At 49.7% G+C, this 22,068-nt stretch overlaps 1 protein-coding gene across 16 annotated transcripts in view; it reads left to right on the top strand.

Annotated features, from left to right (window-relative positions):
* L3MBTL1 (L3MBTL histone methyl-lysine binding protein 1) overlaps positions 1 to 22,068 on the top strand; it is a 41,699-nt gene that overhangs the window by 17,875 nt on the left and 1,756 nt on the right. For 6 of the 16 annotated variants that reach the window (XM_042930925.1, XM_042930926.1, XM_042930921.1 and 3 more), the window contains 13 exons: positions 161 to 270; positions 1,441 to 1,592; positions 2,027 to 2,103; positions 2,673 to 2,758; positions 2,958 to 3,068; positions 3,536 to 3,650; positions 4,492 to 4,591; positions 4,775 to 4,972; positions 5,063 to 5,112; positions 9,264 to 9,421; positions 9,852 to 9,914; positions 13,221 to 13,315; positions 14,836 to 15,423. In XM_042930925.1, coding sequence (XP_042786859.1) covers positions 161 to 270; positions 1,441 to 1,592; positions 2,027 to 2,103; positions 2,673 to 2,758; positions 2,958 to 3,068; positions 3,536 to 3,650; positions 4,492 to 4,591; positions 4,775 to 4,972; positions 5,063 to 5,112; positions 9,264 to 9,421; positions 9,852 to 9,914; positions 13,221 to 13,315; positions 14,836 to 15,046 — 1,526 coding nt within the window. In that variant the 3' untranslated portion in view covers positions 15,047 to 15,423. Of the gene's footprint in view, positions 1 to 160; positions 271 to 1,440; positions 1,593 to 2,026; positions 2,104 to 2,672; positions 2,759 to 2,957; positions 3,069 to 3,535; positions 3,651 to 4,491; positions 4,592 to 4,774; positions 4,973 to 5,062; positions 5,113 to 5,987; positions 6,253 to 9,263; positions 9,422 to 9,851; positions 9,915 to 12,242; positions 12,996 to 13,220; positions 13,316 to 13,447; positions 15,424 to 21,139; positions 21,950 to 22,068 lie in introns of those variants that run through there. The other 10 variants (XR_006200408.1, XM_042930927.1, XM_042930923.1 and 7 more) reach the window with 10 other exon arrangements.

Below are 22,068 nucleotides of genomic sequence, written 5' to 3'. Positions count from 1 at the left end.
CGGGTCATGTCCCACCTCAGCAGGGTCTCCCTGGGCAGGTTCTTGAGGGTTGGGAGGTCCTTGGGCTTTCCTGATTCTGCTGCTTCAGCGCGGGGTGTCCTCGTGATGGCCCAGCCTCTGTCTTCACGGCGCTCTGTTCTTCCCCGCCTGAGGGGCCTAGGTTACAAGGAGGAGGAGTTCAGCTGGAGCCAGTACCTGCGCAGCACAAGAGCTCAGGCCGCCCCCAAGCACCTGTTTGTGAACCAGAGCCACGTGAGTGGCCCCGAGCAAGTGAGAGCGTATTCCCACCCTCTGGGACAGAATCCCAGCAGAAGAGAGCTCATCTACCAGTGCTCTCAGCTCACACCAAATGGGAGGGGCGCTCTGGGCAGGCCGAGGGCCAGAGGGAGACCTGGTTATGGGGTCTGCCCAGGTTCCCCTCCTCCCTACCGCAGAAACCCTGTCCTCCGGGCACCCACCATCTCAGCCTGGGCACTGGGATGCCACTGTCCTTATTTCTTGCATCGGTTTGCTCTGCAGACCTGGGGGTAAGGTCCAAACCTCTGTTCTGGGAGCTTGCTTTTTCCTTCCTTTTGACCAACACCGCGACTCTCCCATTTAGTCCCAACGTTCACTCCTTGTCTTTTTCTCTGTTCAAGGCAGCTGGCAACTGTATCCAGCAGTCAAAGTAGCTCCTAATCTCCAGCTAGAAGTCCGCAAGATTTAGGGAACCCCCATTAAAATTGTTACCAGGTCAAGAGTGCAGGGTCCCCAGGGGTCAGGGCGTCCACCATGCCATTCAGGCAGTTACTCTCCCGCCCGGGTCTGGCCCCACAGACCATACCTACAGGTTCCCAGTGACTGGTGGGGTTCTGCCTGCTATTATGAAAGGGAATGCAGACTTTTAAGTCAAACTGTTTAAATCCCGGTCCCACCATTGACTAGCACTGTGGTCCTGCGCAAATTATGTAATCTATAAAATGGAGATGATCATACTTACCTCCACAGGGTTGTTGCAAAGGTCAAGGGAGGTGATGGCTTTTGAAGCTTACGCCCAATGGATGTTCTTCCTCCCCTCTCCCTGCCTCACGACAGCTTCTCCCTCCCAGCACCCATTAGTGACCCAGCCACCTCAATGCAAGCTAGGCCAGGCTGGTCTGTGTAGGAGAGGCTTAGACTCAACCAGACAGACTCTCTGGGTGAATGCGTGGCTTTCTGCCTGTCTCTCATCTTCCACCACAGTGAGGCTTCCTTCCTTGGAGGCCACAAGTTCCCAAGTGGCTCAGGGTTGGGGTTATGATTCTGCCCTGGAAGGACCCTCTTTCTCAGCCTGTTTCTCCCGTGCCCCCTACCCTACCCCACCCCAGGCATAACTCCTGGAGAACCTACTCCTTCCTTTGCCAGTGGGTTCTGGGTTAGTGCTAGCCAGCCTGTTATGGCAGCCTCTCTTCTTGCCCACAGAGTCCCCCACCCCTGGGCTTCCAGGTGGGCATGAAGCTGGAAGCTGTTGACCGCATGAACCCGTCCCTTGTCTGTGTGGCCAGTGTGACCGACGTGGTGGACAGCCGCTTCCTGGTGCACTTTGACAACTGGGATGATACTTATGACTACTGGTAGTGGGAGGGCCCAGACTTGGCCGGGGTCGGTGGAGGGGGGGCGGGGCGGTGGTGGTGAGGGGATGGTGGAGGCAGGAGGCAATACTTTCAGACCTCAGGCACCATGTAACCCCAACCTGGTCCTGACATTGATATTTGCTCCGGGGCATCACGGACTGTCCTGTGGCTTTGATCTATATCATAAGAAATACAATGCAAAATTAAATGTTTCATCCTAAAAATACCAAGGTTAGGATGAGCAAACCTGTGATTCATGATTTTCCCTTATACGTTATGGTAGTCTTAGAGTTTGTAGTTAATGCTACAGTTTTCTGACTTCATCAGCCGTCTGTGTAGCTCTCACTAAGCAGTAGAATGAGGGTGGGCACTGGAGCTGTGCTGTCATAGGCCTCAAAGTGTCACTTGGGACAGTGAAGTATTCTTGGTTTCAGGTGTGATCCCAGCAGCCCCTACATCCACCCGGTGGGCTGGTGCCAGAAGCAAGGAAAGCCCCTCACCCCTCCACAAGGTGACCCTGCAGCTTGAGCAAATGCCCCTTTCCAGGCCTGGCCCCACAGCCCTCCTCCTGATCCTTTACCTCAGTAGCTGGGTCTTTAGGGTCTGGGTGAGGGGACAGATGTATCCTGGAGCCTCATCGTCTTTGCCTGGGAGTTGAGAAACCTTTGATTTAAGGAGAGACCTGTCAACCCCTGACTCTGTTGAGGTTTAAAGGAAGAAAGTTAGACGACCCCCCTCAGCAAGGGAGCAGGAATGCAGAGCAGAGAAAGTGTGTCCTTTCTTTCAGAGTATTACTCTGATCCACACACAGGAGAGGTTCAGACGGGGCTGGGCTTGAGCTGGAGCAGCAGGACCAAGAAGGGGGAAGGGGGGCCAGCGTTCCCAGACAGCCCTGTGAACTGCTTGGTGATATGCTTGGTTCCGGCTAGCACCCTTCTGCCTCAGGAGCCCCTGCCAGCAGCTGGCTCTGGTGGTGTTGGGGGGATTGTACCCCGTCTGTTCTCCGGGTCCTGTTTGGGGAGAGAGAACTTCCCCTAGTGTGCCACAGTGCCTAGACATTGCTCTCATCCTCTCCTCCAGACTACCCAGACCCTGACAGCTTCTGTTGGGAGAAATATCTGGAAGAAACCGGGGCCTCTGCTGTGCCTACCTGGGCCTTCAAGGTGGTGAGTCAGCTTTCTCTGCCCCCAGAGCTGACCTCTGGGAAGGCATGGAGCACTTGGCCAGCCACATGGAATGGAGGCCAAGTGGAGTGCTCCCCCTTTGGCAGGCCACAATTTCCAAGTCACAGCAGTTGGGCTCCTTTCTTGGGACCTCAGCTCTACTGAGCTAGGCCTTGGCCTGAAGGCTGCTGTCCCCCTGCAGCGACCCCCACACAGCTTCCTGGTCAACATGAAGCTGGAGGCCGTGGACCGCAGGAACCCAGCCCTGATTCGTGTGGCCAGCGTGGAGGATGTGGAGGACCATCGGATAAAGGTGGCTCCGGGCCCCTCAGGCCAGGGGAGTGAACAGGCTGTTTGGGCAGGAATTCTGTGGACTGGTTAGAGGTCAAGGGCGTGGCACGAGTCAGACGTAAGGGAGGCCACAGGTTGTGGGAAGGGAGCTCTACATTTGAGGGCGAAGATCTGGGGTCAAACTTTAGCCTCATCCAGAGTGAGCTTGGGCAAGTCATTTCCCCTCTCTGAGCCTATAAAGTGGGCCTAATGATCCTTTTCCTGTGTGTGGATTGATGGGAGATGCCAGTAACTTAATGAGTGAAGCCCTTGGAAAAAGTGGTGGTGGAGGTGGATTCTGGTGAGGTTGGTGCCTTGGTTCTTCCAATCCAGGATCTTGCTTCTGACAGGCCCCAAGGACGTGGAGAGCCTCACTGGAGCCTGGAGGTCCTCCTGGCTGAGCTGGGCTCCATGAGGAATACCTGACCTCCAAGGGCCTTCCCTCCGCAGCTCCACTTTGATGGCTGGAGTCACGCCTATGACTTCTGGATTGACGCTGACCATCCCGACATCCACCCTGCAGGCTGGTGCTCCAAGACAGGGCATCCTCTGCAGCCTCCTCTCCGTGTGTACCTTTTGGACCTTCTGACCCTTCTCCTACTGATGTCCACCTCAACCCCACAAGCTCTGACAGTCCCCTTCCTGCAGCTTGCCCAGGGGATTCTGACTGTGCACACGTGAACCCTAGTGCCTACAGTGAGCTCTGGAATCCCGCATTTCCCCTGCCTCAGCGGTCTCTGCCACACTGAGCCGTTGTTGGGTTTAGGGTACTGAGATGTGCAGGGCGAGCTCGCTTGGGAGCATGTACCTAGGAGGGAGTTATGCACCCAGGGAGTTCTCTCAGCATCCACCAGAGCCACACAGAGCAGACGTTATGTTTGCTGAGGAAAGCAGGTTTCTTTAAATAAAATCCTGGTCTCTGCAGGTAGGGTTGGAGGTCAGGTCACTGCACCACTCAGTTCCAAGTCACGTCGGGTATTGATCCTTCTCAGTTATTCTCCAAATCTGAGTAGGGCCTAAAGAAAGTTACTAACACCTTGAGAATGAAACAGGGAAACAGAATAACATGAACCTATCTGATGCAGCTTCTCAGGTACAGCTGTGCCTACACCAGCTCTGAGTTGATCTTCTCCCAGAGGGTTTTCCTTCTCTCAGGGGCAGAGATCATGGCCTGAGGTTTGAACAGAGTATATGAGAGCCAAGCCCTCATTCTCCAAAGAGGGGCAGATACCCAGTAGCAGGAAATGATGTCACAGTCTAGGTTAGGGCCCCTGTAGCTGAGGAACTCGCTCCTAGTTCTAACCTTCCCCCTAGAAACTGTTCCTTCCCTGCCCTCCATCCCCTCATCTCACACCACCACCCCCGCCAAGGACGTTGTGCTGACTCTTTTCTTCCTGGTGCCCCAGGACCCAGAGAGCCCAGCTCTGCCTCCCCTGGGGGCTGTCCCCCTCTCAGCTATCGGAGCCTGCCACACACCAGGACCTCCAAGTACAACTTTCACCACCGGTGAGTGAAGGGCCCCTGCTGAGACCCCCAGGCCTTGTTCAGAGAGGGGCTTTTTTAACCTGCTGTGTGCAGCCAATCGGGGTTCACCAGGACACTCTCCCAATGGGACCAGAGTTGGGAAGGGCTCAGTGGGAACAAGCATATTCAACCCAGCTTATGCCACCTTCTTCTTCGCTTCCCCAGGAAGTGCCCCACTCCTGGTTGTGATGGTTCTGGTCACGTCACAGGCAAGTTCACAGCTCACCATTGCCTCTCAGGCTGCCCACTGGCTGAGAGGAACCAGAATCGGCTGAAGGCGGAGCTGTCCGACACAGAGGCCTCGGCCCGTAAGAGGAACCTCTCAGGCTTCTCCCTAAGGAAGAAGCCTCGCCATCATGGCCGGTGCGGAGGGCAAGGGTGCAGGGCCTCGTGTCCTCTTGGGCCAGGCCAGGCACTGATTCCCTGCCACGGACCCGGTCCCTCTCTCTCCAGGATTGGACGCCCTCCAAAGTATCGGAAGATCCCGCAAGAAGATTTCCCAAGTAAGTCCTGGGTCATCTACTCCCATGCCCTCCACAAGGTGTTCACAGTGAGTGCTTAGTAATTGGTGGGATGAGTCACTAGGGGGACCTAGAGGGGGCAACTGGAAGGGAGGCCTCCTCTTCCTCTCGGGCACTTGCAGAGCATAGAGCAGCGGCAAGAACACAGGGGTGACCATGGGTTCCAGTCCCGCTTCTCCCGTGGCCTTGCTGTGGGTCTGCAGAAGGGACTCTGAGCCTCTTTGGGCCTCTGGTTCTCCACTGTGCAGCAGGAGGATGCCCCCCAACCCCATTCCCCTTGATTCTAGGCCTCCTGGGAGGGAGGCCATGGCTTTCACTTTCTAGCTGTGTGACCTTAAGCAAATCGCTTCATATCTCTGAGTCTCAGTCTCATTTGAAGACATGAGTAATACTTTCAAGTGTCAAGTACCTGAAATAATAGTAGTTACCAGTACTGTTTACTGAGCACCTACTACGGGCCACGCACTGTTGCAGGTGCCATACGTATACTGTCGCTGACCCTCTCAGGCATCCTGTAATGTGGATGGCATTCTCTTCTTCTGAGAGAAGAGGAACAGGAGGAGGCTCAGAGGCTGAAGCCACTTGCCCAAGGTCATTCGGCTCATAAGGGGCAGAGCTGGCATTCAAACTCAGAGCTGACTCCTGGTCTGTGCTGCTGGCGTAACAGGCCAGAAGCACCTAACCCAGATGTCCGTCCACCCCTCGGTCTCCTTTGCCTTAGCTTGGACGCCACAACCAAGTGTCACAGACTCAGTAGCTTACACAACAGAAATGTATTTTCTCACACTTACAGAGGCTAAAGGTCCAAGATCAGATATCTGCTAGTTTCTCCTGAGACCTCGCTCCTTGGCTTGCAGGTGGCCGCTCTCTTGCTGAGTGTGTCCTCGCGTGGTCTGCCTTGTATGCGTGTGTCCTCCCAGTGTCTCTCTACATGTGTTCAAGGACCCCCGATTGGAGAAGAGCCCACCCTAACAGCCTTGTTTTAACTTAATCACCTGTTTAAAGACCCATCTCCAAATACAGTTGGCCCTTGAACAACAGCCACTTGAACTGCACACAGTCCTGTAAAAGTAGTTTTTCATGATTTTCTGAATAATGTTTTCTTTTCTCTAGCTACCTTTGTTGTAAGAATATTGTATATAATACATATGACATACAAAATATATGTTAATTGACCATTTATGTCATTGGTAAGGCTTCTAGTCAGCTGTAGGCTATTAGTAGTAAAGTTTTGGGGGAGTCAAAGTTGCACATGGATTTTTGACTGCGTGCGGTGTTGGTGCCCCTAACCCCCACATTATTCAGGGTTAACTGCACAGCCCCATTCAGAGGTACTGGGGGTTGGGCTTCAACATATGCATTTGGGGGAATACGGTTAAGCCCATAACATGCTCCAAAGGGAGGGACAAGGTGACTGAGCCTTCCATTGGGTGACAAATTCATCTTACATCTTGAGGACAGGGCCTGGGGTGCCTGGTGGTTCAGTCACTTAAGCGTCCAACTTCGACTCAGGTCATGATCTTGCAGTTCGTGGGTTCAAGCCCCATGTCAGGCTCTGTGCTGACAGCCTGGAGCCTGCTTCAGATTCTGTGTCTCCCTCTCTCTCTGCCCCTCCCCTGCTCACACTCTGTCTCTCAAAAATAAACAAACATTAAAAAACTTCTTTTGTTTTAATTCAGCACAGAGCCTGATACACGGCAGGAGCTCTAGGGATCATGCCTTATTTGAGTTGAATGCATACCGTGTTAAGGCTAGAAGAGACCATGAGAGATAGCCTGGCTCATTGCAGTTTCTGGGCAGGACTTAAGGTGTTCCGGTTCTTCAGGAACAGTCTCTGCAACCCAGATGATCTGTAGCATGGTGGTTAAGAGCACAGCCCTGGACTTGGGCAGCCATTTATGGGCTGTGAGACCTCGGGGAGGGACCCCCTGTCTGAGCCTCAGCTTGCTTATCTGTGCAATGCTGAAAATATGCCCACCTCAAAAACTGGTAGGAGGCTTCTCATTTAGAGAAGGTCAGGTAAAGGGCTTAGCACAATTATGTACTGGTATTATTAGCCTTGTCTATTGGCTCACCTCTTCTTGCTGCCATTCCATGCTGTCTCCTCCTGGTGGAAACAGACGGCACTTCCTGCAGCTTCAGGCTTGAGTGAGAAGGTGCTTGGCCAGCCTTCAGGCCCTCGGAGTTAGGACTTCTGAGGATGGGACTGCAGTGGGCACCTCTTCTACCCACCCAGGGGACATCTGGCCAGCTTCCACTCCAGGGTCTGGCTCTGGCCACCAGAGGGCGTGTGCCTGTACATTCATTCCAAAAGTATCCGGAGAACTTGGGAAGCTAAATCTTTCCAGAGACTGAGGCTGTGGCCCAGAGAGGGCAAGGAAGGGCTTACCTAATCATCATCATCATCATCATCATCATCATCATCATCATCATGCTATAGAATGAATGTTTGTGTCCCCCCAACAAAGTCATATGTTGAAACCTAATCCCCAATGTGATGATATTTGGAGGTGGGGCCTTTAGGAAATGATCAGGTCAAGAGGGTGGAGCCCTCAGAAATGCGGTTAGTGCCCTTATAAAAGAGACTCCAGAGCCTTCCCTTGTTCCTTCCACCATATGGCAACACAGTGAGAAGTCGGCCATCTGTTAACCAGGGAGTGGGCCTTCACCATATAGTGTATCTGCTGGTGCCTTGATCTTGGACTAACCAGCCTCCAGAACTGTGAGGAGTAAATTTCTGCTGTTTATAAGCCAAAAAAGCAGAAGAACCTGCCCCTAGAAGGCTTGCAGTTAGATAAGACACCCTGACTGCCTGTGAAAGTTCCCATCCTGGGCTCCGGGGAAGAAGGATTAGGAGCAAAGCTCCCTACAGCCTCTCAGCCTTGTCCCTCACCTGGTTCCTGGAGAACCAGAAAGAGGACTTGAAACAGGAGGCCAAGGCTGTGGCCGGGCAGATGAAGTGCTTGTGGTGGTAACTGTCAGGAGAGATCCCGGCTGTGCTGCAGGCAAGTGCTGAGAGCAGGTGGAGCCGGGGGAGCAGCAGGTCCTTCACGGTGCGGAAGGCTGGGCTGTTTGTGGAGTGTGGCCCAGAGCTTGGGTCTGATAAGCAGACATGGCGGCAGGCGGCAGGCCGAGCTACAGAGAGCAGCCCGTGGGGCTGGTGACAGGATCCCAGAGGCTCCGAGAGTGACTGGAAGTGCAGAGGAGTCAGGGTGAAAGGCTGAAGCTAAAGGCCAAAGGGGCGGGGAAAGCCGGTCTGTGATGAGCTGGGGGAGGGCCCCTGGGGAGGCGGCAATGGCAAGCTGCAGCTGTGTGTCTAGAACTAAAAGCTCAGTGAACAGGAGGGAGGCAGCTCTCTTGGTCTGTGGGCAGAGAGAGGCAGGGCAAGCCCCATGGGACAGTGGCCACATGGCCCAAAGCCAGTCGAGGCTGGTAAGGTAGGCGGGGGCCAGGTGTGTCTGAGCCTGCAAGAGTAGATGAAGTCCAGGCAGGTGAGCTCCAGACCTGGTCAAGGAGGAGGCCAAACAGCGTCAGTCATGAGATCATACAGCAGCTGAGGCTGGAGGCCAAGAGCCAGGACTACAGGAGCAGGTCAGAAAGCAGGGTGACAGGCAGGGTGGAGTTGGCGAGCGGGTCAGGGATCACCTTCTAGGTCCGGAACAGGCTGGGGAGTGGGTGGGGGGAAGAATGGAGCTGGAGGCAGTGGCAGACGCTTGCGGGGTGGGTTCTCACACAGAAGCACCCTGACTCCTCCAGAGTCAGGCAGGAAAAGAGGGCAAACAGAACAGGCTTCTGCTGTCAGGGCTGAGCTTCTCAGATGTTGGAAGCCATCCTGCTACAAGGTATCTAGAGAACAGTCAGGGGTGCTACAGCACCCCCTTGCCGGGGCCCCGGGTGATGCAGCCTCAGAGAGAGGGCTGGGCGGGTCCTAACAGCCGACTCCTGAGAGTCTGTAACGCGAGGCGCTCGCTTCACCAGGAGGAGTGGGCAGTGGCTGAGGAGTCAGATCTCCCTGTTGGCTGTGCAAGTCTCTCAGGAGGCCCTGGTCCTCCCTAGGGGCATGGGTAGGAGTGGGCCTCAGGGACCAGCTTAGTCCTCAGCGCCAGCCTGCCAGCCTCTGCCTCTGCCTTCAGCACTGGCTCCCGACGCCATGCACCAGTCCCTCTTCACGTCAGCCCTGTCGGCCCGCCCTGACCGCTCGCTGTCGGTGTGCTGGGAGCAGCACTGCAAGCTCCTGCCGGGAGTGGCAGGCATCTCGGCCTCAGCAGTTGCCAAGTGGACCATTGACGAGGTGAGAGCGAGGACCCCTCCCCACTCCTCTTCCGCACTTGGTGCTGTCACCGCACCACACCCTGGAAGGAGGGTTCAGGAAAGGCCCTTGTCAGGCAGAGCAGGCACTGCACCTGACACTACCTCCCGCTCATCCCTCCCGTCCACAGCCCCTCCTGGTGCCCGGCAGGGGCCGAGACGTGGGCCAGCAGGCCTACCCCGGTGGGTGGGGAGAGGGACGTGCTGCTGGTTCACGTGGAGTCCAGCAGGAGAGACAGGCTTCCCCTGGGCCTCTCCTTGCTCACCCGGCACCAGAGACACAAGGATCCTCTTGGGCTGACAAGAAAAAGCAACACTGTCGAAGCCCAGAGAGCACCAAGTCCACCTGGGCCCACCTCTCCCCTCCCCTTTCCCCCCAACCCCTTGGCAACACGTCTTCTTTGGTTTCCAAGGTCTTCAGCTTCGTTCAGACCCTGACTGGCTGTGAGGACCAGGCACGACTCTTCAAAGATGAGGTGAGGTGAGGTACAAGTGCAGAGCGGGGACAGAAGGGTCACTCAGTGAGACGGCAGGGAGCAGGTGGCCTCATCAGCGCTGCCCCCTCTGCTAGGGAGGGCCCTCTGTTGTCCGGCCTGTGGGAGACTGGTCACAGTGGCCCATGCCTCTGGAAAAAATCGGGTATAGGCCGTGGCCCAGCTTGTGAACCCGCTGTGTTCAGAGCGTCCTCAGGAAGGAAAATGCCTCCTGGAGACAGGGCTCCATTCACTCCTCTCTGCTCTCCGCCCAGCTTGTTTTCCAAACCTAGGCTTCACCAGGGACAGTAAGTTAAAGTGTGTCTTGAATGGCACAGGTATTGCCTTTTACTTCAAGGATCCTAACACATACTTAAAACCGAGACCCAAAAGCTTACCAAGGATAAGAAGCCATGAGTTGTACATAAAAGAACCCTAGCTTTGCAGACAGTGTAGATGTGAATCCCAGTTTTGCTGGTTTGAGCTCTTTATTGTCTCTGAGTCTGCATCTTCTTATCTATAAGATGGAAATAGAGCGGGTATAACGACAACCTTGCAGGGCCATTGTGAGCATTGGAAATGGTGAACGGATCGTTGTACCAGACTGTCTAGTATAACTATATCACCACCATGCTGTAGAATAGTATATAAATCCTATCACTATACAAGAGTGCCTGATACAGTGGGGGCTCAATGGTGGTTCTGACTTTTAATAGTTGTCCTTAAGTAAAGAACTTTACTGTGACTCTCCTAGTTTACACAATTTGAAACTAGAAGGGACTTTGGAGTTTGTTCAGATCTTCTTTCCAAAGAATACATGTATCCCCCTTCACCCAGCAGCATGTAGTCTCAGCCCCTCCAGGTCAGGTGCCCAGAAGAAAGAAGTCTGCTCCTCTTCCCCTAGAAGCTTCTCTTTATCCAGACCCAACACAGTCAGCCGTTTCTTCATAGTGTCCTTGTGTGGTAGAGCCCCCAGACTCCTCCCCATGTGGGGTGTGGCCTCGTGGGCTGGTGATCTTACTGTCACATATGTATCCACAGCTGTACCCTGGTTTCAGATGCCTTGTGACCAGCACAGAACACACTGGCTGTGTTCTGCCCCCTCCTAGATGTTTTTTGGTTTTATATTTAAAAGGATTTAATAGAGCACTTTTAGGTTCACAGCAAAATTGAGAGAAACGTACAGAGATTTTCCATATACCCCCATCCCTGACATGTGCACAGCCTCCCCAGTTATCACCTCCACTCAGAGTGGTGCACTTGTTATAACAAACTGATACTTAGATTGTTTTTTCATGGAGATAAAAATGTACATGGAACGAAAATGCACGCATCTTAAAAGTACAATTCCACAAGTGTTGTGAAATGTGTACACCTGGAACCCAGTACTTCAGTCAAGATATAAAACATTTCCATCACACCAGAACGTTCTTTCATGGCCCCTTTGTCAGTCTCCGCCCTCATGGGCAACCACTGTTGTAATCTTTAGCACCATAGGTTAGTGTTACCTGTTCTTGAACTTCTTATAAATGGGTCCAGCTTCTATTCTTTGGTGTCTGTCTCTTTTCACTCAGTGTAATGTTTTCGAGGTCCATCCGTGTTATTGTGTATACTGGTAGTTTGTTCATTTTTATTGCTGAGTAGTGCTCCATTTTATGAGTAGCCCACAGTTCTCCTGTTAATGGATATTTGGGTGGTTTTCTTTTCCCCTAGATATGAACTATATATATATATATATACACATATACATATATATATATATGTATGTGTATATGTATATATATATATATACATATACATATATATATATGTATATGTATATATATATATATATATATATATGTATGTGTATATATATGTATTAGTAACATTTAAGTTTGCATGAGCTTTATTGCAGCCATATCAGACCAGTTTGGAGGTCATGAAAGTCCCCAAGTGCCTTTTATATCAATTATCCATTGTAGTCTAACCACATCTTCCACTTTGTTACTTGTACCACTAGGTTTTTTTTTTTAATTAACCTAATGTAAAACTTTACATTTATCCCTATTAAATGTTATTTTGTTGGTTTCATAGTCTCATTGTTTTAAATCTTGATTCTGTCATCTCTGATATTAATGAGCCTTTCCAGTCTCATACAACTTGTCGTTTGATAACTAAACCTTCTGTGTTTTAAGTCACACCTTCACCACACGTGTTTAATGAAATAGAACCATGTGGTACCCTGCAGAGGTCTTCCTTTGGTGACAAGAGTCTTAAGTGGTCTCTGAGTGCATGTGTTCAGCCAGCCGCAGAACCACGCAAGAATTTGGTCCTCGTCTCTCTCCCCAGGGCATCTACCTCATCTCTCAGTTCAGCATGGTCTGTGATACAAAAGCAATGGCCAAAGGGGGCAAAGGGTGGACTGCCAGCAACAAATGGAGTCTCAGTGGGGAGCAGGACCTTTGTGAGGGCTGAGGATGATCTTTTCCAGGACCTAGTCCACGGCATCAACTTCCCCAAGGAGGCGCATGCTCTAGGGAGTGGCCTTTGTCTGGCTGGACTGATGCATTCAGACACACGGGTCAAGAATCTCTCCAGCCGGGACACAGACCGGTCATGAGAGGGATATTTCATGATTGAGAAGTTAGAGAGCAAAGCAGACAGATGGTCTTATGGGTAGTCAGCCTGTCCAGTCTGGCAGTTGGCACTGATGGCCCTAAGGAAAGTCTGCCCAGATTCAGATTAAATCAGCTCCCTTCCTCTCTGCCTTCCTAACCCCCCTCTTAAGAATAATAGCTCATAGGTAATACTGTGTACCTCATAACTGCATCACCCAGACACGCTCACAGTGCCTGCCTGTTTACTGTCAGCAGCACTAACACTCACCAGTGGGTTTATGGGGGGACTGCAGCAGCCAGTGTTTTGAGGCCACTGTCGGTGACGACTGAGAAGATATTATGCAAACACACATTGAAATCAGACCAGTCAACAGAAAGAAAGAGAAAGTGTATGTGTGTGAACATGGGGAAACCAGTGGATATCTCTCTTTCCTTCTCTGTCCCCATTGCTGTCTTCCTTTTTTCCTTTCTCCTTCCCTTCTCCTTTCTCCTTTTCCTTCCTCTTCCCGTCTCTGTCCTCCGTCCCTCCTCCCATATATCCTTTACTCCCTATTCTCTTTCTCCCTTCCCCACTCCCCATGGATACCCCACCTGTCCTTCACGCCTTGCCTTCCCCGCGGCCCTCTCCACCTTCTCCCCACTTTCCTTCCACCTCCCTCCCCCAACCCCTCAGATGATTGACGGCGAGGCCTTCCTTTTGCTGACACAGGCGGACATTGTGAAGATCATGAGCGTCAAGCTGGGCCCAGCCTTGAAGATCTATAACGCCATTCTCATGTTCAAAAACGCCGATGACACCTTAAAGTGAGTGGCTCAGGGCTGGGCTCTCCTCCAGCCTGAGCTGGGCCTCCCTCTGCAGCTGATGCTTCCTTCCTGACTTGAGTTCCTCATATCCACCCCCACCCCCCACTCCCAACACCCTCTACATCTTACCAGGGGTCCTCCTTCTCTCTGGGGCTGCTTCCTACAAGGTACGTGGGAGCAGAGGAGCCCTGGGGAATTTGGAGTCCTGGCTCCCGCGTCCTGGGGCTCATCTGCCACCAGGCACACCAGTGAAAGTGTGACCGGGCTGGAGGAGCATTACCAATGGAACAAATTGGAGGTGCCCTGCCTATGGCAGCCCCACACCTCCAGCTGACTTGTTTTATCACCAAAGGGTCTTTTTCTTAGCCGTTAAGGACAATCTGGTAGAATGGGAGGCTTCCCATCAGAGGCTCATTTCTCTTTGGCATCTCTCCATGCTTTTCTTTCCTTGGCTTCTACCCAGAAGTGACCCTGCCACACACATCTTTACTCACTCTGCTGTCTGGTTTTCCGGGGCAGGGCCCATGCCATCACCCACTCAGACCACTGGCTCTTCCTTCTTGGATGGGTGAGCCTCATAAGCATGTTTTCATAGGCCCACTGGGAGTTTCTGGCTGCCTTTCTCCCTTTTACCCACAAGTGGGGGATTCCAAGCCAAGATGCCTTTGTAAGCATGCCCAGTTCTGGATCGGCTAGCATTTTAGTGGCCCACGCCAAGTCCTGTTTCTAGCAGAATAGGTGATTAGAGCCTGTTTTACGTCTGCAGAAAAGGTCAAGGCTCCACGGATGTTCCCCATATACCCTTCCTCTATCAGGTGTGGGGAAGAGGCAGCTCAAGGGTATGTCAGACAATCTCGGGTCTTTGGTCAGAGGGAAAGCTCCAGCAGGCATGATGGTCCCCAAAGCTGGGCATAGCGTCCTTCCCTGCAGCCATGCATCTCAGCCAAGACATTGCCCGTGGGGTGAGGGCCCCACACCTGCCAGGCCTCCGGCTGTGGGAATATGCCACTATGTCTAGCACACATACCTCATGACATCACATTCGACCTGTCCCTTAAATGTCTTGCTTTTGCGGAGTCTTACAAAGCCCACTTGCACCTTGAGAAGGCGAATTCCTCTAGCTTTGAATTCTCTGTGGCCCCTACCTTTCGTACCACCCTCCGTCTGTCCTGCACTGCCAGCCAGGTGCCTGCTGGGGCTCTGGGACTTAGACCTTTATGTCCAAGTGGGGGCCTAGCCTCCACCGAGCCACTGCCAGACCAGCCGGGGTGGGGCAGAGGCAGAGAGCCCGGCGGGAGCTGGCCCTACACAGAGGTGAGGAGCAACCACCACACTTCTGTGGCCCCAGGTGCTGAGATGGGCCCGTGGGGTGCAGAGCCAGGCCGCTTCCCTCAGTCACATGGTGTGTGTGCACCTAGGGCACCCTTGGGAGTGTTTGACAGGTGCAGCTATGAGGCTCGATGCTGGGAAAATGTCAAGGGCTATTATTGTTAAAATATGAAGCTTTATCTTCCCCACAGAAGTGGGACACTCAAAGCTCTGTTGATTTCCTGCCACAGTCCAGTAGGAGACCCTCTCTTTCGTGGGGTCACACAGCTTTGCCAGCACAGCCATTCAGCCACCCAGCTGAACTCCCACCTGGCTTCAGACGTTCCTTCCCTTCGGCCCCGAGAGGCAGCTCTGAGCACAGGCTTCCCGAGAGGAAAGTGGGCAGTCTCTGCCTCTGGCTGACACTCGGGTTTACAGAGGTTGCATTGCCCCCTTGGCCAAGAGTAAGGAGGAGCGAGTCTGAGCCTCTCTGACTTGGTTGCTTGGGTGGTGGCAAAACTCACCAGCTCCTTGGCTTTGCTCCTCTTTGAAACTGAGGAGAGATGCTCACTGGCTTTGTGGTGTGAAGAGGAGGCAGCAGGTGCTCACAGCTGTGCTGCGGGACCTCACCTGTCCTAGTGAGTAGGGCTGGGACAGCTTTGCCATGTGGATCCACCAACCACACTTCCAGTGCTTGCCCACGGGAAGGGCAAGGTGGACTTAGGGCCTTGAGAAAAGGACCCCCAGGCTCTGAACTTTGAGACCTCGGCACTTTCTGCACCAACGTCAGACTCTTTGGGGAAAAAAAAAAAAAAAAAAACACATAAAAAGAAGGAAAGAAATCTGCCCTACTGCCCCTTCACCCCCGTCCTGTCCCCAGACAAGATCGTCGCACCTTGACCTGGGTGCCCAGTGAAGGGAGAGGGTTGGTGCCAGTGCCCATGCTATGTGCCTCTGCCCTGCTCTCCAGCAGCAGATACCGCTTACACTTTGGCCCCGGCAGCCACAACCAGCCCTTGCCCAGCCCTGGCTTAGGGTGCTGAGGACCTTTCTGTTTAATTTCTGAAGCAGAGAGAATGATCCCAGAGTTTGAAAATGAAGCCTGTTTGCACTTTCATTCACATGCACTTTGGTGGAATTGTTTTTGTACTTACTGTGTGTGTGTGTGCGTGTGCGTGTGCGTGTGTGTGCATGTGTGTTCTTTAAGAGAATCCTCTGGTTTAAGATAAAATGAGTCTTGACTCTTGAGAGAGAAGAAGTTAAAACTGTGGTGTTTTGTCAGTGTATTGAAACAACATAAATAAACTTGGAACATCTGGATGATATATAGTCAGAGTCTGTTTGTATTTTCATGGTAAAACATCCAGAAAACATGAAATGTATATCAATAGTGCCATCACTGAAGAGAATAAAGTATTCTTTTTGTTGTTAGGAGTCCTTATTCTATTTTAAAGATAGGAAACAAAGGATAAAGATAAATGGATATACTTGTCTACACTGAGAAATGTAAACAATGGGAACCCCCAAAGAATAGTGTGGAAAGGGCCTGATCCTTGACAGTTTAAAAATGGTCAAGGGCAGAAAATTCAATGAAGCCTCCCGTTTTTAAAATAACATCATACTTTCAGGTGGGGAAATGTCAAGCTGAATGGTTAGACTCTTAAGTTTCCCAGAGATTGAGCAGGTAGGCAAGTGGCAGAAATGCCCTGTTCGATCACATCAACCCCTTTCTTGTCACTATCCTTAATTTCTTTGCCCTGCTGCTCTTCTGGACTACTTAGCTAGAGTACCAACTGTGGAACTGTCCAAAGCCCATCTTCTCCACACCTTTCCCAAGAGCTTATCTGACTAAGGGGATTGGTGCCATGGTTGACTGATGGTCTCTGGCTTCTGTGTGGACCCTCAAGGCTGCCCAGGAAACAGTTGGTTTTTTGTGGGGGTTATCTTTGATTTCCCTTTTCATACTCTTCAAACATCTTGCCCCATTACCTTCCCTGTTGTCTCAATACATGTGTTCATCATCTATATCACAGAGAAAATGAAAGTCATCAGGAGGAATACCTCCACCCTCCTGCCATTTCATCTGCCAATCTCCTCCCATCCATTTCCATTCTTACTTCTTTCTTTCCTATTATAGTAGAAGAGTTGATCCTTCCACTTGTAGAAGCTAGTCCTCTACCAGCCGTGGCTGCTGTAAAAGGAAAAGAAACATTAAGAGACAAGAAAGGACTTTTGGAAATTTAAAATTGGTTGCAGAGATTATTCGACACATGGGTTGAAAGATAAAGTTGATGTTGCCCAGGAAGTGGAATAAAAAGACAATGAAATGAAAAACGGGAAATAATATTAAAGGACTAGCTGGAGGTCCAATATACAACTTATAGGAATGCCAATACAAGAGAACAAAGAAATTATATTAAAAAAAAAACTTTTACTAAAAGGAAATTTCACAGAGTTGCAAGACTATAGTCACCAAGTTGAAAGGTTATACTGAATGCCTGAAACAGTGGGTGGAAAGGAATGACACTAAGCTACATTACTGTGAAATATCAGAATAATGACAACAAAGGATTTAAAAGCTTCCAGAGGGAATAAAACAGGTCTCATCCAAAGGAACATGAATCAATAGCATTGAACCTCTCAACAGCAATGCTGGAAGCAAGAGAGTGTAGCAATGTTTTCACAATTCCAACGGAAAGTTACTTCCACCCTAGAATTCTGTACCCACCTGAGCTGTCAATCAAATGTGAAGGCAGAAAGAGCATTTTCAAACATATGTTTCAAACTTTTATCTCCTGTGAACCTTTCCTCAGAAAGCCACTGGAGGATGTGCTCCATTAAAATGAGAGAGTAAATCAAAAAAGAGGAAGATCCCCAAAATGCAAAGGCATTTCAGGGCATCTGGGTAGCCCTGTCCGTTAGGCGTCCGACTCCTGATTTCAGCTCACGCTTTGTGAGATCAAGCCCTGAGTCAGGCTCTGAGTTGACAGCGTGGAGCCTGCTTGGGATTCTCTCTCCCTTTCTGTCTGCCCCTCCCCCACTCGTGTGCTCGCTCTCTCTCTCTCTCTCTCTCTCTTTCTCTTTCAAATAAACATTTTTTTTAAATGCAAGGATAGTTCAAAATAAAGTCAGTCTATGTATACACCACATTACTAGAGTGAAGTGGGGAGGAAACACAATCATCTCCATTGATGCAGAAAAGGTATTTGCCAAAATCCAACACTGTTTCACAAGAAAAACAGAAAGCTAGGAATAGAGGGGGAAGTTTCTCAACATGATAAAAGACATCTACAAAAAGCCCCACAGCTAATATCATCCTCAATGGTAAGAGACTTTCTCCCTAAGATTGGAACCAGACATGGAAGCCCACTTTTCACCACTGCTTTTCATACTGGAAGTTCTAGACAGAGCAATTAGATAAGAGAAATAAATAAAAGGCACCCAAATTGGGATGGAATAAGTAAAACTATTCATGGATGACATGATCTTATATAAAAAAAATCCACAAGAGATCTGCCATAGCTGCTAATTTAAGCAAAATCACAGGGTATAAGATTAACACATGCAAAAATCGCTTGTGTTTCTATACCCCTGCAACAAACAATACAAAAAGGAAAACAGGAAAGAAACTCTACTTACAACAGCATCTAAAAAAATGAAATACCTAGGAACAAATTTAAAGAAGGAGGTGAAAGGCTTATATACTAAAAGCTACAAAACCATTGCTGAAAGAAATTTAAAAAGACCTACATTCATGGAAAGACATCTGTGTTCATGGGTAGGAAGACTTAATACTGCTAACATGTCAACACTACCCAAAGTAACCTATAGACTCAAAACCTATTGAAATGCCAATGGCCTTTTTTCAGGAATAGAAAAGCTGATCTTCACATCCATATGGAATAGCAAGAGGATCTCAAAAGCCAAAACAATCTTGAAAACGGACAAAGTTGGAGGACACAGATCTTCTGATTCAAAACTTGCTGCCAATATAATTAAAACTGTGATATTGGCACAAGGATAGACGTAAAGACCAATTGAATAGAGTTGAAAGTTCAAAAACTAACCCATACATCTATGGCTAGTTGATTTTTTTTATTAGAATTCCATTCAGTGGGGGAAGAACAGTCTCTTCATCAACTGGTACTGAGACAACTGGATCTCCACTTGTGAAAAAATGCAGTTAGACGCCTACCTTATACCACATAAAAAATGAACCTCAAATGGGTCAATGACCTAAATATAAGAGCTAAAACTGTAGAGGTAAAATAAAACATGGAGGCAAATCTTTATGACTTTGGAACTGAAGGTGAATTCTAGATGGGACACCAAATGCACAAGCAACAAAAGAGAAAACAGACAAGTTGAAGTTCATCAAAATGAAAGACTTTGGTGCATCAAAGGACTTCATCAAGAAAGTGAAAAGACAACCTATAGAATGGCAGGAAATACTTGTAAATTGTCTATCTGACAAGAGTTCAATATCCAGAACGTACAGAGAACTCCTAAAACCAAACAACAAAACGACAAATAACCCAAATAAAAAATGGGCAGAGGGCTTGCCTAGACATCTCTCCAAAGACTACCATAATGGCCAATAAACACATGATAAGACGCTCCACATCATTTGTCATTAGAGAAATGCCAATCAAAGCCACACAAGCTGCCACTTCACACCTACCAGGATGGCTGTCAGCATAAAAATGGAAAAGAATCATTGTTGGCAAGGGTGGAGAAGCTGCTGGCTGGAATGTAAAATGGTGCAGCCACTGTGGGAAACAGGTTGGCTGCTTGAGGAGGAGTTTGGTTCCTCAAAAAGCCAGACATAGAATTACCACATTACTCAGAAATTCCAGGTATGCACCTGAAAGATCTGAAAAGAGAACTTGTGTGCCACTGTTCACTGCAGCATTATTCACAATAGCCAAGAGGTGGAAAGGACCCAAGTGTCCACCGGTAGATTGATGGGTAGACAAAATGTGGTCTATCCATACTACAGAGTATTACTCAACCATAAAGAAGGATTAAACCCAGGGGCACCTGGGTGGCTCAGTCGGTTAAGCATCTTGACTCTTTATCTTGGCTCAGGTCATGATCTCATGGTTCATGAGATCAAGCCCCATATTGGGCTTCGTGCTGGCAGCATGCTTGGGACTCTCTCTCCCATCCTCTCTGCCCTCCCCCACTTCTCAAATAAATAAATAAACATTTTTTAAAAAGGATTTAACAACATGGATGGACCTTGAAAACATGATGCTAAGTGGAATAAGCCAGGCACAAAAGGATAAATACTGCATGAATTCCACTTAACAAGAAATATCTAGCATAGGCACATTCATGGAGACAGAAAGTAGACTGGAGGTTACCAGGGACTGGGGCAAAGGGGGATGGACAGTTATTGCTTACTGGCCATAGAGTTTCTCTCTGAGGTGATGGAAAAGTCTTGTAAATAGATAACGATGATGGTTGTACAACAGTGTGAATGTACCTAATGTCACTGAGCTGTCCACTTAAAGATGGTTGAGGTAGCAAGTTTTGTTGTATAGATTTACCCACAATTTCAAAATTAGGAAAGAAAGAAAACAGAAAGAAGAAGGAAGGAAGGAAGGAAGGAAGGAAGGAAGGAAGGAAGGAAAGTAGGAAGGAAGGAAGGAAGACAGAAAACACGAAGTAGGACATCCAACAAGGAGAGAGATGAAGGGAATGTCCAGAGTGATGGGAAGGAAGGGCCAGGTTGACAACTGAACAAGTGTCCAGGTGAGAAGAGAAGAATGAAAATGTTCAGAAAGGATGAAAACAAAACAAATGAATCAAAACTGCTGTATTATTGTATTAAGAGGATATTTTCAGCTCTATCAGACAGAGTTTAAGAGAGAAGTGTGTGTGTGTGTGTGTGTGTGTGTGTGTGTGTGTGTGTGTGTGTGTGTGTTTGGTGTGTATTTGATACTTCAAACCATCAAAGGAGGTAGTATTAATTAACTTTAGGAAAAGCAGAAGCGTGAGTTTGGATGGGTGAGATCTAAAGGTTCTCGTTCCGTAGTAGAAAGGAGTCCACTTGATAATTTTTTAAAATCATAAGGAGGAGGAATATCAGGATAATCATGCTATTTAGACACATGGAGATCAATTCCCAAGGAAGCAGCTTTTTAAAAAGTTGAGGAGTGGGAAAGGACCTGATCTTTTTCATTATCCACCTCATAGTCCTATTTGATTTGGGGGGAATGGGGGAGAAGGGAGGGTGCAAGAGAGCGAGGGGCAGAGACAAAGCGAGTGAGAGAGAGAGAGAGAGAGAGAGAGAGAGAGAGAGAGAGAGAAGTGGGGCTCACCTGAAGCGGGGCTTGTGCTCACCTGATGTGGGACTTGAGCTCACCTGATGGGGGACTTGAACTCAAGAACCGTGAGATCATGACCTGAGCCAAAGTCAGATGTTTAATGACTGTGCCACCCAAGCGCCTGTCCTATTTGATTTTTTTAAACTTTTGTACATTCATCCATTTCTAAAAATCTTTTTTTCAGAAGGAAACCTGGGGCCCCTCTCTGGACTATGTGTGAACACTGGCCCAAAGGTCCTGTGCCCAGCTCATGTGAGTGACAGATTTTTCCCTACGAATCCCGTGGCCCTTATCCCCTCTGCCTGTGGATGAACCTGCAGGTGAGAGAAAGGGTGTGTACAGGTGGAGGAAGTGGTAGGAGTGTGGGTGGGGGCCGAGGAAGCACAGAAAAGTGGGCTGAGGAACGTCAACGTGGAAGGAATATCCATGGACGTGGGTTCCCATTGGTTCAGTGTCTGGCTCCCCTTCTCATTCCTGAAAACATGTCTTTGGCCTTCATACCCAAACGACAGAGTCCGGCCAGCCAGAGGGAGAGGAGGGGACAGGGAGGGTGGCAGGGGAAGGAGGAGGAGGAGGACAGAGAAGAGATGCACCCCTGCGGTGGCCTTGCTGCAGGAGTGGCCTGGCTATTTTCTGCAGCATCGGGGAGGGAAAGGCAAGTGGAAGCACTGCTGATAGCCATGTCAGTTGGCCCAGCTTTTTACACGAATTTGGTAGATAGGTCAAAATGAACCCAGCCCTCCCCCCGGGCAGGAGTTTATCAGACAGAAACAGGAGTGCAAGGCCACAGGACATTAACACATCCGTGTTCTCCACGGCCTTATTAGAATTATTGTGAAATTGGTAGCAGCTTAAATGTCCAACAGCAAAGAAACGGTAAATAGGGAACAGGGATACAGAAATTAATCCCACATTATACAATGTGAGGCAGATGGTTTTTTTTTTAAAAAAACAACTGAATCTCTTTTTTTTTTAATTTTTTTAATGTTTATTTTTGACAGAGAGAGAGAGAGAGAGACAGAGCATGAGCGGGGGAGAGGCAGAGAGAGAGGGAGACACAGAATCGGAAGCAGGCTCCAGGCTCTGAGCTGTCAGCACAGAGCCCGACGCAGG

Source organism: Panthera leo, chromosome A3 (assembly GCF_018350215.1).
Source record: "Panthera leo isolate Ple1 chromosome A3, P.leo_Ple1_pat1.1, whole genome shotgun sequence".
NCBI classification, from domain to species: domain Eukaryota; kingdom Metazoa; phylum Chordata; class Mammalia; order Carnivora; family Felidae; genus Panthera; species Panthera leo.
This window is presented reverse-complemented; position numbering and strand designations above follow the sequence as displayed.